Here is a 15,973-nt window from a genome sequence, read left to right as displayed (position 1 = left end):
TGCAAGTTTCTTCCGGCTAAAGCATGGTTTTCCAGATTTTCCATTTTTTATTTTCTTTAGTTCAAAATACTGTGCGTCGAGGCTGACCTTTTTTATTAAAAATTTAAGAAGTGAAATCAGAAATAGACTCAATTTTAAGGAGGGTGATCATTAAAGAAATAATGCAAACATTTATTTTCTCCACTAAAAATTTCTCTTTTTAATTAAGATGAATTGTTTAGCATAACAATGATTTGTGATTGTGAAGGAATTTAAAAAATTCCAATCATTGGGTTGGAAGGAATAGGTTTTGTTTTGTTTTCCTGTAATCCAAAGTGACCTCTAATTTCAGTTGGATCATTTAACATATTTTTTTAAATTTCTCAGAGAACAGTATTTTATAAATATTGATACTTGTCAGTTTTTTGCACATATTGAAATGAGTTACATATTTTTAAAAGAAAAATCGAAACATTTCTGACACCACCATTTACACCAAAAAGAGAAATCCTAAGGGTTAGACAAAGTCGAAATCCAAATAATAGTAATATTTCACAAACTATCTTACTACTTTCTGTAAAATTCTCTTCACACTGTTAGAGAAAAGCAGGTTGAAGTAGAATGGGGAAAAAAAAGACACGGCAAAAGATGAAATGATAGTGTTCATGATCTTAATTTAGAATCTCTTAGCATTGAATATCTCCTAGCAAAATGTTGGGTTTTTATCAGATAGGTATTCGTTCTTAGCCAGAAAACTTTATTGAATTCTTGAACTAAATGTTCTCTCTTTTTTTTGTCCTTGCTATCTTGGGCTCCTTAATAATTTATATTCTGCAAAGAAATTTCCAATTTTTTCTTACTATGACATTTTTATTGGATTGTATTTGTTGATAACTCCTTTGTGTTTTTGAAAGTAAAGCCAGAAACACTCCAGTCAAGGCCGTTTATTGAACAGTGGTCATTCCCAAGTGTTTAGAATGGAAATGTTACAGAACCCGGAAGAAGCGACCCTGAGGCAGAGCTACCTAAATCCATCTGAGCTACAGATTGGCAAATGGCTTAATTTCTGTTTTCCTAATTTAGCTGGCAAAGCACTAATTAGCTCCTTTTTCAGGGTAGTTAGTTATAAATCTCATGTACTGACCTACTATTCTGACCTATGTATCACCTTCTACTAGGATAGAGAGTAAACAATATCGAGACCTGCTTGAAAAGGATATGTTGTAAGTGGTACATATACTTTAAAAAAGAAAGGTCATCTTTTCTGTTTGCAAATGGCAGAGTTTGGTTTGTAAGGCACCAAATTAGCTATTAAAAAGTAGGCTTGACCATTAGCATGCAGTCGAACACTCAGAATACAACGCTGAGAAGCTCAATGTTTCTCTTCTACAAAATCTCCTAATTACTCACTCTTACTTCCTACTTCTTATTTACAAAACCAAAACATACTTAATGCCAAGAAAGTGAATTATTTTTCTCTCTTGTGGTCTAAAATTGTTGTCCCTCCACCATCAGTTGTCATAATGCTCCATGTCACTCTGGAGCAAACTGTGGTAAACGAGTACTCCATTAAGGACTGTTGTTCAGCCTGAACAGCATTACGCTGTGTATTGACTGCACACAGTCCCATTTTCAATTAGGCTGGTACAAAAAGATAGATTGTTAAAAGCTCCAATTCTAAGGGTAAATTCGGCATGAATGATTTTTTCCCTAAGAAAAATGTAGCAGATAAAATTGCATGCGTTTCTTTCGCATATCGAATTTCCTATCAACAAGTACATGTCTAGTGAACATTTCATTAGCAACTTACTGATTAGGAGGAATTGACCAATTATGAATGGTCTTTACACCATAGGCACAGTTACATACACAGTTACACAGTGAAGACAAATGCCTCTCAAAAATGTGGCCAATGAAATAATACGGAATACCTTGCATTTTTCGTTGTTCTATGATTAGAAATAGATCACAATACAGAAATTTACTACCAAGCAAATTCACTGTCATTGATATGTACCGATAGAGCATTACCAAAATGTACATTTTCAGACTTGAAGATGTGAAAGACAGACACCTCCCCATCCTCAATGTCCCAGAGAAATTGAAACTTACCCAGATGCAGCTGACAATGTATTAAAATTTTTGTGTGAAAACTTTTTGCTTTAGAACACTAATCTGTTAAAGCTAAACACATCACACAGCACCTTCCTTTTGTATCTTGAAAAGTGTACGTGAGCAAAAGTGGAAGAAGAAGAGGATTGATTAGAAAAGCCCACAGTCTTTTAGATTCTCTTTGATTATTATATCTGTAACTGCATCAAACACGAACTTGACATTTTGGGTATCTGTAGCACAGGTCATGTGGGAATAAATTTCCTTATCTTCTTTCTTTAAATTCAGGTCTAGAAATTGGTTTTTGATGTAGTTCCCTGCATCTTCGAATGTATTTGGTCCTTGTTTAAAAAAAAAAAAAAAAAGACACATTAATTGCATTTTAAAAGGAATAAAATGAGGAATATCAGTTAAGTTTTAGGATTTTACTTCGTGTGTTGTTCGATATACTCAGTGTTGAAAAATCAAGATGGCAATGGTGAATTATCTGGGATTTACGCGATATTAAATTTGTGTTGGGAACCATGCTTACCCCACTGACCGGGGGCTTCACTTGGCCTAAAATACTCACAATATAGTAAAAATACTAAAATACATACATAAATGAGCAATGAAGTCTATATATGTGATAAAGGCTGTGAATATATCTGTGTATGTGGGGGGGGTGAGTTTTCATATGAACTAAAAAGACTAGAAATTGCAAATGAGCGGATGTGGAATGAGGTGGAGTTCGATTTGGATCTGGAGGGGTAGCTAGAAGAGAGAAGGGAGTAGTTTGGGTGAAGGCCAAAAAGTGGCAGTGAGAAAGGCCTGTGTCACTAGACTTGAGGATAGGGTTGAAAGTCAGATGTGCTCTTTGGAGAGTCTAGCTGGATGGAAGGGACAGAGTTTTGCAGAGGGACTGTAGCAAATCAAGTAGAATGGATGGTATGGGCCAGATTATGGGCTGTGTTGCTAACCGAACAAAGGAGCTGAGGTGACATCTGCAGAACTAGGAAGAGCTGTTCTTGACTGATGCTTTAATAGAGCTAACTGGAGCATTGATGAAGGGTGGGCTCGGGAATGGTTAGCCTCATAGCAGGACACACAGTGGATCAATTGGGAAAGGCAGCAGTAAAATACAAATGCTAAGAAACACAAGGCAGCTAGAAGTGACCTGTGTTGATGGGCTTTATAACAGAATATACTTTGAGGGAACCTAACATAGGATAGGGCAGCAGCATGAAGATTTTCCAAGGAGATATGATTTTTGTTCCTCACTCTATTGTAACTAGGAGAAAAATTCCACGGGGGACCATCTTTAAAACCATGTAATGTGGCTAAAATCCAAAACACTAACAACACCAAATGCTGGCAAAGATGTGCAGCCACAGGAACTCAAAATGGTACAGCCACTTTGGAAGGCACTTGGGCAGTTTCTTACAAAGCTAAACAGTCTTACCATACAGTCCAGCAGGTGGGCTTCTAGATACATACACAAAAACTTACATGCACACAAAATCCTGAAATAGATGTTTATAGTAGCTTTATTCGTAATTGGCCAAAATTGGAAGTCACTAAGATGTCTTTCGATAGGTGAAAGATCAAAGATACTGGCTTATGGGATGAAATATTATTCAACGGTAAAAGGAAATGGACTACCAACCCATGAAAAGACATGGAGGACATTTAAATGCATATTGCATTTTATAATGAAAAGTGAAAGTCTGTCAGAAAATGCCATATATTGTATGATCATAGCTCTATGCCATTCTGGAAAGGGCACAACTATAGATAGAGTTAAAAGATCAGAGATTGCCACAAGTTGGAGGGAAGGGGTTAAGCATAGGTTTATAGTGGAACACAGATGATTCTGATGGCAGTGAAACTATTCTGTATGTTACTGCAATGGTGGGGACATGACATGAATTTGGCAAAGCACACAGAACTGTAGAACACAGAGTGCCCCTACTAAACTATGGACTTTAGTTATAACGTATCAATACCTGTTAGTCAATTATAACAAATGTTAATAGTAGGAGAAATGGGAAGCTGACCAGAGAGGGAGTAGATGAGAACTCTGCGTTTTCCATTCATTTGTCCTGTAAACTAAAACCTGCTCTAAGAAATAAAGCAGTTTATTAGTTAGAAGAAAACATGCAGAGCCTTATTGAGTCTATATTTAGTTTGTAATATTTAACATGGAATCGTGATTCTATTTAATCACATGATAGATGTGTTAACATATAATTAATATTTACAAAGCTAGAAGAAAGATAGAAGCACCAGTTTTAGATTAGCATGAATAGCTACTATGACAGAATGCCATGCTTCTAATAACATCTGGCTACCCATGAAATGAAGTGGTGGAATTGGACTTCTACTTGTGTTTTTTTTGTTTTTTCAAAAAGATTTTATTTGACAGAGCAAATGTGCACATGAGTGCGGGGGAGGGGCAGAGGCAGAGGGAGAAGCAGACTCTACTCTGAGCAGGGAGCCCCATGTGGGGCTCAATCCCAGGACCCTGAGATCATGACCTGAGCCAAAGGCAGATGCTTAACCAACTGAGCCACCCAAGCGCCCCCGTTTGTCGTTTAAATCATAAGTATTTCCATCTTACATACAAGTTCATTAATGGAGCGTGTAACTATATACAAAAAAAAGTGTCTCTGAAGGAAAAAAAAACCCGCTTATAGAGCCTGACCTTTGCAGTCATTAACAGGATCAGCACAAGAATTCTAGGACCTAGGAAAACTGGAAAGAGAAAACGTCACTATTCTCAAAATCATTCAAGCTGTCCCTCAGGAAACTTAATTCAGACTTTAAGAAAAAACTGCATTATAAAGTTGCATTAGGAAATACATAAAAAGTGCCAATTTGGGGGGGTGCCTGGGGGGACGCAGTCAGCTGCGTGTCTGACTCTCGGTTTCTGCTCAGGTCATGAACTCGGGGTCTTGAGATTGGGCCCCGCGTCACGCTCCACACTCAGCACCGTCTGCTTCAGACTCTCTGCCCTTCCTTCTTGTTCTCTCCTCTCTTTCTCTCTCTCTCTTGAATAAAATTAATCTTTAAAAAATGTCAATTTGGAGTGTATTATATCATTTATAATGTTTACGATGATATAGTTCAGTGTTGTGTAATACACAGGGTAGCAACGCTGGTCCACCTCATCTCCCATGTATTCATCAGAGCTTTGCTTTAATGCCGACAGTGTAGAGAGGGCATCCTATTTCTCTGCAAGAGTTCTTCCAGTCTGGATCATACCAGAAGCCCTAACTTCATAAGTGTTACCTTTCAAGATGAAGATAGGAAAATATAGGTCTACATAAGAATTTTGTAGAGAATTAAAGAAAAAAGTATCTTACCAGTGTATTCTGGAAAGCAGATACTAAGATGCACTTTGGTTACTTTTTCTTGAAAGAGATCTTTTTTATTGAGAAACAGCACAATGGAGGTGGTTGCAAAGTACTTGTGATTGCAGATACTGTTGAACAGGTGCAGGCTCTCGTGCATTCTGTTCTGTTAGGTATAAAGGTGAGCGTGCGTAGGATTATTATTTGCAAAACATTAACATTGGGCATTATACACCAGGCTCGAGAAGTAACATCTATGTTTGGAAGATCTTCCCTGACTTGGGGAATGTGGTAGTAATGTTGGAAAGCACAAATGCTTGGTGTTTTGTTTTACCCTGGCTTTATTTTCCGTTGAGACTCACCACTTCCTCATCTTCCACTAGGACCATGTCATAGGCGCTGAGTGCGGCACAAAATATAATGCATGTAACACCTTCAAAGCAGTGAATCCATTTCTTTCTCTCCGATCTCTGTCCTCCTACGTCAAACATTCTTTAAAAAAAATAAAACAGAATAACAAGTCTTACTTAGAACTACCCACCAAATGTTACATTAGTATTAACATTTAGAAGTATAAATGAACGCTCTCATATCTTTAAAAGATAATCTTTTGATTTTCATTGACTATAAAATATTTTATTTGCCCAATTTGCAGCCCAAGGACTACAGAAAAAGAGGAAGTTCAGCTTTTTTTCTTGTTCTGTTCTTTTTTTTAATTCATGCAAGCTAGATAAAATTGCATACTGACTTTGAGGGATTGGGTAATTTTTAGCAGTTTGCAGTTTTAGTAAGAAATTTAGTAGACTTGAGAGATTTTTGATGGAAGTCTGTGCATAGGGTAGAAGTGTTGCATCTCTGTATAGTACACCTGAAACTAATAGAACACTGCGTGTAACTGCACCGGAACTAAAATTAAAAAAAAAAAACACGTCTATGCATAGTCTTGAACAGAATGTACAAAAAGATTGGAGGCTAACATAGTTCTGATACTATGATTCTTGCTCCTTCTCTTAGTTCTTCCTACATTCATTCATTCATTCATTCATTATTGTTCGCATTTTTTGTGCGAGACACTGTGTTAGGCCTTCCAACACAAAGATGAAAAGATACTGTTACTATCTTCAAAGAGCTTGCTGTCTTGGAGAGAGAAAAACAATATGTTATTATAGGATTATACGATAAATGATATTTTATTTTAAAGATTATATTTACTTGAGAGAGAGAGAAAGCAAGGGAAGGGGCAGGGGCAGAGGGAGTGGGAGGAGGAATCTCAAGCAGACTCTTGCTGAGCATGAACCTGACAGAGAGCTCAATCCCAGGACCCTGAGAACTTGACCCCAGCCGAAATCAACCGTCGGACACTTAACTGACTGAGCCGCCCAGGTGCCCGCACTATATAATAGTATACGGATACACAAGGTAAAGTGTGAGCCCAGAGGGAAAGCTGAGTCAGCCTGAGCCATCTTGGAGCTTACTCAGAGGAGCTGTTTGAAAATGCGGCTCGACCCTGTAGCTCAGTAAAGGCACTAGGAGTTATTTTTAAGAACTTCCTTTTGCTTTTACCCCCCATATAATACACGTGCAAAATGCGTTTCCCAATTCATCCACTTCTTCCCAAGGCCCCTTCTCTTGTACAAGCCACTGACCGTTCTCAGTAGGGCCACAGCCAGAGTTCTGCAACTTCCTACAGGCTTCTCAGCCACAGAACCACACACAGGCTGATCTTAGGGCTCCGGCGATGTGGGTTCCTGCTTAATTTGCCCAGCTTAGTTCATACCACTTTCTTCTTTAATACAGTCCGATCACAAGGCTACTCTTGAAGGTCCTTTAGTATAAACCTAACCTTTTGCTGCTTCAGGACTTTGGTACAGCCCGTCTCCTTCCCAGGTGACTTGACTCCTTTCTTCATGACATGATCCTGCCTCTTTCTCACCTCGCAGGTCTTACAGTCATTGTCTCCTCCACAAGGAAGCCTCCTTGAGCCTCCATGTGAATTATGTCTTGCCCCATCTCCATTTACTTTCTCTCACATCACTTTCTTTCCTATAAAGGATTGCTTTATAGGATGGTGTTAAGGGGATGGGGGGGTTGATATCAAGTGCATATGTCAGTCATCAAGGAATGAGAGAACACGGCATGTCTGGGGAAAGCACATAATTTATATTTTCGGGAACGTGAAAACTTAGGTAAAACCACTGAGATAAACGGCCTGATAATTATTTATTCAATGAATACTTATCATGCCAGGCATTAGAATCTAAAGAAGATTCTAATCTATGTGGAGGTGGTGGTGGTGGCAGTGGTGGTGAGGCCTGTGTGTGTGTGCGTATGTGCGTGTGAACAGACAGGATATAAATATAGGGAGTGCAGGGGTGGGTCACAATTTGAACTAAACTACCTGGAAACTGCTACTTAAACACTTAAGGAGATGAGGGATTGAGCCAAGTGAATGTCAGGGACAACGTTCCAGGCAGAGGCAGCGGAGGAAAGAGCAAGAGCACAGGATCTGAGCAGGTGGAAGTAAATTGACATGTTAGTCCTGAAATAGATGAACTGGGTCTTTTGTATTACACGAGAAGATGACATTTATATTGCAATCGGTGGGGGAGCTATGGGAGATTTGGGGGCAGAGAATTAACATTGTTTGCTTGTTTGTTATGTTAGGTCACTTTGATCTGAGTCCAGAAGATAGATTTGGTAAGGAAGAGACCAGAGGCAGAAAAATTATGCGGATTTTGTAATAGTTTACCCACAACATGTTAATTACCGAGAAACATGCAAGCTGTACAGAGATTTCAAAGGCAATACCTGTACGGTAATAAATGCCAATCAGCTGACTTGTTGAAGATAACCAAAAGTAGAATACATTGTAGAGTACATCCTATTACTTTATGCTTCAGGCAGGGAATAGACATATAGAACTGAATTCCTCAAATCTGTATGTGTGTACACACACACACACACACACACACACACACACACACACACCCCAAAGCAAAAAGACTTGAGTAGTAGATGGAAAGAGGAGATGCTCACAATATTCAAGATAATGTTGAAGAAATCAGTAGTTAGGTGCTTTGGAAACGTAAATCCAGGGTCAATAAACACTTGTAGGTGCTGCTAATACCAAACCGTCTGTAGTGTCAGACTTGTAATATAAATGGAGGAAGAGGACAGAATTTTGACTTTAAGGTTATATTATGTGTAAACCAACCAACACATTTAATTTTTAAAAACGAGTCAACACTCTTATAGAAGCAAAGATAATTAATATGCAGTCAGACCTTTAAATTTTAGTCAAATATTTTGTTGATCTATTCTTAGTCTTTTTTTCAGACTTTGAAAACATTTCATCTATAGCTTTATTGATATTATAAAATGTAGGACAAATGGAAATAGTTTAGATCATAACTTATAGTTCCTCCATAAGTTCCCACCAATTATAATGTCTTAAAATTAATGTAACACACCTAATGAGAGTTTATTTGCCAGGGTGTGAGCAGTCCACAACAACTGACTCAAATTTTAAACTATAAACTTATCGGTTCATACCTAGTGTCCACGGTTAGCTTTTAAACTCTTAAACTACCACCAGTAGGTTGGAATTGCCTTCACTGTGTTCTGTCCTTCTTCCCCTAGGACAGACAGTAGTTCTGTGTGTTGTCAAACTGGACAAAAAGGTAAAACTCCCCTTCCCAGATGTTTTGTTCTATGATTTTAATGGTAATAGTATAGACTGTCGGGATTCTAGGTGTTGTGGTCATAGACGAATATGTGGTGGATCATTTGTTGGCAAAGAAATGTAATACTGTGGTTGAACAAAGATACGTGGACTTGTGGATTTTGGTGTGCTGAAGATTGAATATGCATCAGTAGGTTTAAACTCCTGGTAAGCTTTTCAAACTAAAACCACCCATTGTATCTCCACCCACTAGATTTGAACATGGAAGCATCTCCATAATCCTTGTTTCCTCTTTCGTTCTAGTCCTCTTTTCAGGGTTTGCTTCCATTGTGGGCATCTCACAATGGAGAGCTAACTAATCGTGGAATGAGGAGAAAAGTTGCTCGATGGATAGATGTCTGTGCTAACATAGTCCAATATTCAGTCTCCACAGTAGAAATGATACTGCCGTAGGAACCAGATTCCAGGACACCTTGGTTAAGTTTTCCGCACCCAACAGGACTTGGGTTTGTCTAACTATCGTTTCTTTTTGAGCCTCTTTTTCTCTGCTTTTATGGCCAACTAAGTAAGCTATCTCCATCTATCTGATTATTTCTTTTTTAAATTACGTTTATATTTTCAATTCGATTATATTCAAAACTTATAAATCTGAGGATATTCTATTAGTGGAACTGCTCAGATTCCTGGCACAGTGATCAAATATTTTATCTCAAGGAGGTTATCCTCCTTGAGATAACCTTATTTCTCTCATGTTAATAGTTTTAAAATCAGAAAAAAATTTGCAGGGAATCCCTTGCAATGAGAACAGTAATAAGAATTATCAAGATATGGGTATTACCAATTTATGAACTCTGGAGGGAATTTAAACTCCCCAGGAAAAGGGAGAAACAGAAACTTCACGTACTTTCTCTGTTTTTCTTTTCTACAATGTAATGCTCTCAAATGGCTTTCCCAAGAAATAGAATGTTTGGAAAAATCTTTGAGATGAAATTCAGAGCAAGCCCAGCAATCTCGCTGGCTCTCCTGGCTTTCTCTGATCATTCAGCTTCTTCACAGCCTACTGTTGACATTAACATCTTTGTGTAAGGGTAGCTATTCTCCTCTTCGGGTAAATATATACAATTAGCGAGGGGTATAATGTGTAATATGACCCTTAGCCCACTGTTCTTTTAATGTATCATGCAGTCTTCACTAAACATGTTTTAATAGGCTTAGCTTTCTCCTGAGGAAGGGAAGACAAAGATTTGTCCTGTGAGGGTTTTGTCAGATTGATTAAAAATGGCTTTTGAAAGTCTTAGACTGCATGCTAATTACCTTCTCATTTTATGACTCACATGTATGCGCATGTGCTCAGGTTGACGTTAGAGACAAAGGTCCAGGGAGCACAGGACATTGCTCTGATGCCACCTGCCATTACAGAATTGAAATGTTCATTAGCAAATCAGACCAAAAGCTGGAGTTTTGTTTTCATACTGAGTCTATTGGATAATATGTTAGCTCTAAGAAGTGATGTGTTCTTTGCTGCTATTGTAGTAATTTCTTTTCATACATCTCTCTTCACTTTTAGCTCTTCGTCTAAGTTTTAATTTGGTGCTTATTTTAGAGTTGTGAAGTATTGAAACCTATTGAAACAGCTTAGAGATTCCCAAAGTAGAAGCTTTTACTTAAATATTTCATTGAATAAGAAATATCTCGTATCTAAAAATATATGTAAGAATATATGTGAATATATAAATATATCAGAATATACATGAATATGAACACATGTATATTCTATCATGACCATTTTGTGAAAAACAAAAGGAGAAATATGAGAAAAACATGCATTCTCGCTGACTGAATATTTGGATTGGTCAAATCTGCAGGGACAATCAATGAGGTAATGTCCATGTGATACAGACTGAGTAGCCTTGATTCCCTGAGTAGTGAAAGTAACCAGAGCATTAATGATATTGAATGGAATGTGCAATTCTCATTTGGGTGAAGAAGTTTTATTTTACTTATTTATTTGTTTGGTAATACATATTTCCTTATTAACTCTGATAGCTCAGTTGGAATTCTTAAATTAAAAAAAAGCTTTTAAATGCCCGAGTTGTATGATACAGCTAAAAATCCACCGGCAAGGCTTTTAAGTGACAGCTGAACATTGATTATTTAACTAACCACGGCATTAATGTAGGGCAAGTCATCAGGGCTTTATGGCTTTATATTCAGCAATTGAGTTGTGTAGACTATTTTAAACAATTGGGAAAACTGTTGAGTTTTATGGCTTTATGTCAAACAGTTGCCTAAATATTTAACCATACCAGATTATTCACTCTTCATATTAGAATAGATTATAATGAAGTAATCTGTACTTTGTAGTGCTTACAAAATTATTACATAATGTAGGATAGCCAAAGATTGCTAGTGGTACTGCAGCTAATTTGTTAGAAGTCTTTGCTCTTCCTATAAAGTATGTGACTTCTCTTGGAAAAAAGGGCATTTCTGACATCTATATATTTGACCACAGATAAAGCAGACCTAATCTGGGTTGGAATTTATTTTAAATTATTTTGTTGAGTGGAGTCGTTCTAAGATACTTGGTTGTATCGGAATTGGTATAACTTCTTAAGATGGCCACATATGAAAGAACCACATACATCTGTGTCATCACTATACAGACATAGCAAAGCGGCCTGACCAAGTCTTCCCCTACTGTGCCAAGTTCTGAAAATAGATCAGGGTAAATATTTGTGGACAAAAGAGTTATGCACAGAGATCATTCTAAATCCCTTAATTGCTAGCGATAGAAAAACAGAATCAAAAGGACTTATAACCATAAAAAAGTCAGGTCTCTAAATGCTCATAGTTGTTAATAACATGATGTACTTTCTACTCAATGTGTGGTGTCTGTTCGGAAATTAAAATGCCCAGTAGATAATTCTCTTAATTATTGAATAACATAATTTATAAAGTCATTAAAATATATCACTAGAATAAATTAGACATGTTATAGAGCTTACTGTTTGGATAATATTGACCGTGCACATACCTGAAACAAATAAATAGTTATCTATGAGTTATTGCTCTGTGAGATTTAGGAGACAACGATAAAGCTAACTTGGGATCTAGCAGCAGACTCACTCTTAAGCCGACTCACACCCCCACAAAGAGGAACACAGTGCACATGAACAATTTAAAATTCAAGAAAATTATAATTTATGTCCTATCACAGATCCACTCGAACATTATTGAAAATAGTTATGTTGAACTTAACAAAACCTGAAGCTCTACATTGTAATAGTTGCTGACTTCTCTTTGACATAGTTTTATGTCCTTTCAATCCTCTTCTTTACTTGTGGAACAATTGGGAAGTGACTTCTCTATAATTGTTTGATAAGCCTTGTAAATCTTTAAGTTCTTTGTCCTGAGGAATTATTTTATAACGATAAAAGAGCTCACACTTGTATTTTCCATTTACATAGTACTTTAACATCTGTAAAGATAATTCTGTAAAGATAATTTCTTTTATGTTTGACTGTTGGAGTTCTGGTTTGATAAGAACTCTAAGGTAATTCCCATCAAATTAGGTGATACAGGAAGATGATGCAGTGTATTGGCAGAGAGAATTTTTCATTTTGATGCTCCTGTTTAAAATTCTACAGTTCTCTAATTTAATATGCAAATTTAATCTTTAGTTTTGAATAATCATAGGATGATGCCTGCTATGTGAATACAAATCAATGCTAACGCAATGTATTTTAATACCTGGGCACTTACTGAAATGAAGTTGGAAGGTATCTTATTTTTATACTTTCTATTTTGAAATACTACCAAATTTTACACTACAAAAGTCTGTGCACCTTTAGATAATCCTATTCAGCCCTTTCAGAAAAAAAAGAAAAGTGATTTAACTGTGGGAATTTATTAAGGGATTAGTATGTCTCAGTTGCTGTGATCAAACTTAAAAATGTGATTAAGTGATTTTAAATAGTTCCTTAAGAAAGTAGAGTTGCCTTTTTTATATTTTGTAGTAAAATTTAAATATTTTCAAAATTTCATTCTTTTTTTTTTTTTAAAGATTTTATTTATTTATTTGACAGAGGTAGAGACAGCCAGTGAGAGAGGGAACACAAGCAGGGGGAGTGGGAGAGGAAGAAGCAGGCTCATAGCAGAGGAGCCCGATGTGGGGCTCGATCCCAGAACACCGGGCACGCCCTGAGCCGAAGGCAAGCGCTTAACCGCTGTGCCACCCAGGTGCCCCCAAAATTTCATTGTTTAAACACTTGTGTTTAGAGAAATTCCCTGCATTTGAATGAGTAATTAATATTCTCCATTTCCTTATTGAAGATGCCTTCTAATAACAAACCCTCTTTAGTGGGAGGAAAAGCAAAACCTATTAAAAGAGTTAAAAACCTGTTCTCATGAATGGCAAAGAGGTAGTAGTTGTGTAGTGCAGAAAATGTTACGTCAAAAAGAAGTCCTAACTTGGCTTTACAAGCCAGTCCCCAGACACCTTCCATTTCAGCAGTAATGCTATCAGAGAGCGTTAGCAAGCCCTTTCCTAGGCAAGATAGGAAAGTAGCAGAGGCAATCACCTACCTGTGGGGCTCAGACAGTGCCTCACAAACCACGGCGCTGCGAAAGGACGGGAAAATGATGATGCACCGATGGGGGTTTAGAGGTATAATCTGAAGAGGCCTATTATGAGGTCACATATCTTTAAAATAAGGTTTTATTTTTTTAAAAATTAATGCAAATGCTGTATTCTACTCAATATAATTTTAAAAATTTTATGGGTATTATTTGGTACTGAGAGAAATAGATGTTCCAGGAAATGAACGTGAGTTTCTGAGGTTTGGGGTGCTCTTTGGCAGTCGTCGTATCTCCTGGTTTCAAAAGCACAGATGTGCGAAGGTACCAGAGCCCTGCCAACTGAGAGAGAGCTCCCCGGGGCTATCACTTTATCCCCTGTTCCCTCTTGTCTCTGAAGGGAGTTATGAAGGATCAGCTACATTGGAAGGAGCACTTAATCTATGGGAGAAAGAATGATTTCTGCTCCGATTTACTTCATAGCCACAGAGGTATGTAGTGTAAGAAGGGTGGTCTTGGAAGTTAGAAAGATGTGTTCTGTAATCACATTTCTAGCACTTCTATGTATGATCTGGGGGAAACCTTTTATTTCATTTTAGCCTACGTTTTTTTTTTTTTTTTGACTCTTTGTCTAACATAAGGGCAGGAATGCTCAGTTCAACATGTTTCAAGGAGTGTGTATGAATAGGGTCCATACAGTGATTGGTGTGGCACATTTATTCATCCGGCAAGAGCTGACCGTAGGCCTACTCTGCGCTAGCCACTGGGATAATCACAGAGGTGGTACTGTAAAGACACGGCTCCTACCCTCCCGGAGCTCAGAGCATATGAGACAGAAACAGAAACAAAAGACCAAACAAATAAAGAAGGCGATTTCATATATTAGTAAGGTGTTTTTTTTTTTTTTTAAAGAACAAAATAGTGTGATATTTCAATGTTGTAAAAGGCATTGGCTCACATTGGTAGGGCAAGTGAGAGCTGTTTGCATTTCTTCCCAATACTGTGTTTAGTGACCTCGCATTGCTAAGTGGCAATTAGCCATTGTTACGGTATTTTTATACCAAGGGAATCTTCAAGCACCACACATCAGGCTTTCCTCTTCCCCTGTCCCAGAGAGCTATTGATACGTTTACCAGCACATTATTGGGTATAGTAGTGACAAGTATACGCAGGGATGGTAGACAGAACTATCAAGGCTCTGTGAGGAGACAGCAGCTCGTTTGGGAACTTAATGATAAGGAGTCAGTCCTTGCAGAGATCCAGGGTCAGAGCATTTTAGGCAAACAGAACAGCAAGTGCAAAGGCCCTAAGGTTTGGAATGTTCAAAGAACAGATACTTAAAACAGATAATTTATGACAGTGACCATTTCTGAGAAGATACTAAATTGGTGTTGCATAGACTGACTGGAGTTGTAAGCTTCTCAGTATTCAATATGTGATAATAATTTTCATAGCTGGTTTGTGATCCAGTCTAAACTCCAGAAAATTCCATTAGCTTGTGTAATGCTTTGCCAGGCTTAGGAGGGGCGAGGGTCCTAGCAATTGGACTTGGATTCCCATCGGAAAGCCTTAGAGACTGGATCAAAAACCAGGAATCTGGAGAAAGTAGTTGCCAAAGAGGAACCGCACGACAGCCATGACAGGACTGAAGACAAACTGCTCACATTTGCCAAGAGTAGATGTTGATCCAAGTCTTGGCAGTCCCTTTGTCCTGGTTTGATCTTTGACTCATCTGTCAGAAAATTAACTGTTTGTGGACCTGAAATTCAGGTGTAAATTTTGAAGAGCTTTCTTTGATATTAACTTGAAAATATCCTGGCTATCTATATAACATGTATTCTAATTAGATATTCTGTCTCGCCAATTTTAATAATAAAAACATTTTTAAAGCTTTTATCCCACTAAAGTCAGTTTTGCTTCACAAATGGATACAGATAATTCATGTCACTTTTGTTTGGTTTTTCTACTTTGAAAAAATATTCCCAGTTTGCATCCACGAATGAATTTATTAATTGCATTTTTAATTATTTTTTTCATTTTATTAAGTGGTACATCTGGAACCTGGTTTTAATGTTTAACAATCCATCTTATGCACAATCCACAGGGAGAGGCACTTAAGTGTCGTGACATTTTATAACACTACGGTTTGGATTTCCATTTCTTGGTATAGTAAATGAGTGGTTTTACAGTAGCATTTCTAGAAAGGTCTTGATAATGTGACAGCAATAAAAATAGTGGACTCATTTTCATACCCAAAACATTCTTATAAAATAGGTCTTGTTATTTCAGTAAA

At 37.4% G+C, this 15,973-nt stretch overlaps 1 protein-coding gene across 1 annotated transcript in view; it reads right to left on the bottom strand.

Moving 5' to 3' along the window:
• Positions 1-286: 286 nt before the first annotated feature.
• The window catches only part of GNAT3 (G protein subunit alpha transducin 3), a 55,737-nt gene continuing 40,050 nt past the window's right edge, over positions 287-15,973 (bottom strand). The window contains exons 6-8 of the mRNA XM_045793385.2: positions 5,786-5,915; positions 5,436-5,589; positions 287-2,432 (exon numbers count right to left, since the gene is read on the bottom strand). Coding sequence (XP_045649341.1) covers positions 2,242-2,432; positions 5,436-5,589; positions 5,786-5,915 — 475 coding nt within the window. The 3' untranslated portion in view covers positions 287-2,241. The remainder of the gene's footprint in view (positions 2,433-5,435; positions 5,590-5,785; positions 5,916-15,973) is intronic.

Source organism: Ursus americanus, chromosome 3, assembly GCF_024610735.1.
Source record: "Ursus americanus isolate L20-20 chromosome 3, mUrsAme1.1.p, whole genome shotgun sequence".
NCBI classification, from domain to species: domain Eukaryota; kingdom Metazoa; phylum Chordata; class Mammalia; order Carnivora; family Ursidae; genus Ursus; species Ursus americanus.
The sequence above is the reverse complement of the archived record's forward strand: the minus strand, read 5'-3'. Positions and strand labels throughout refer to the sequence as shown.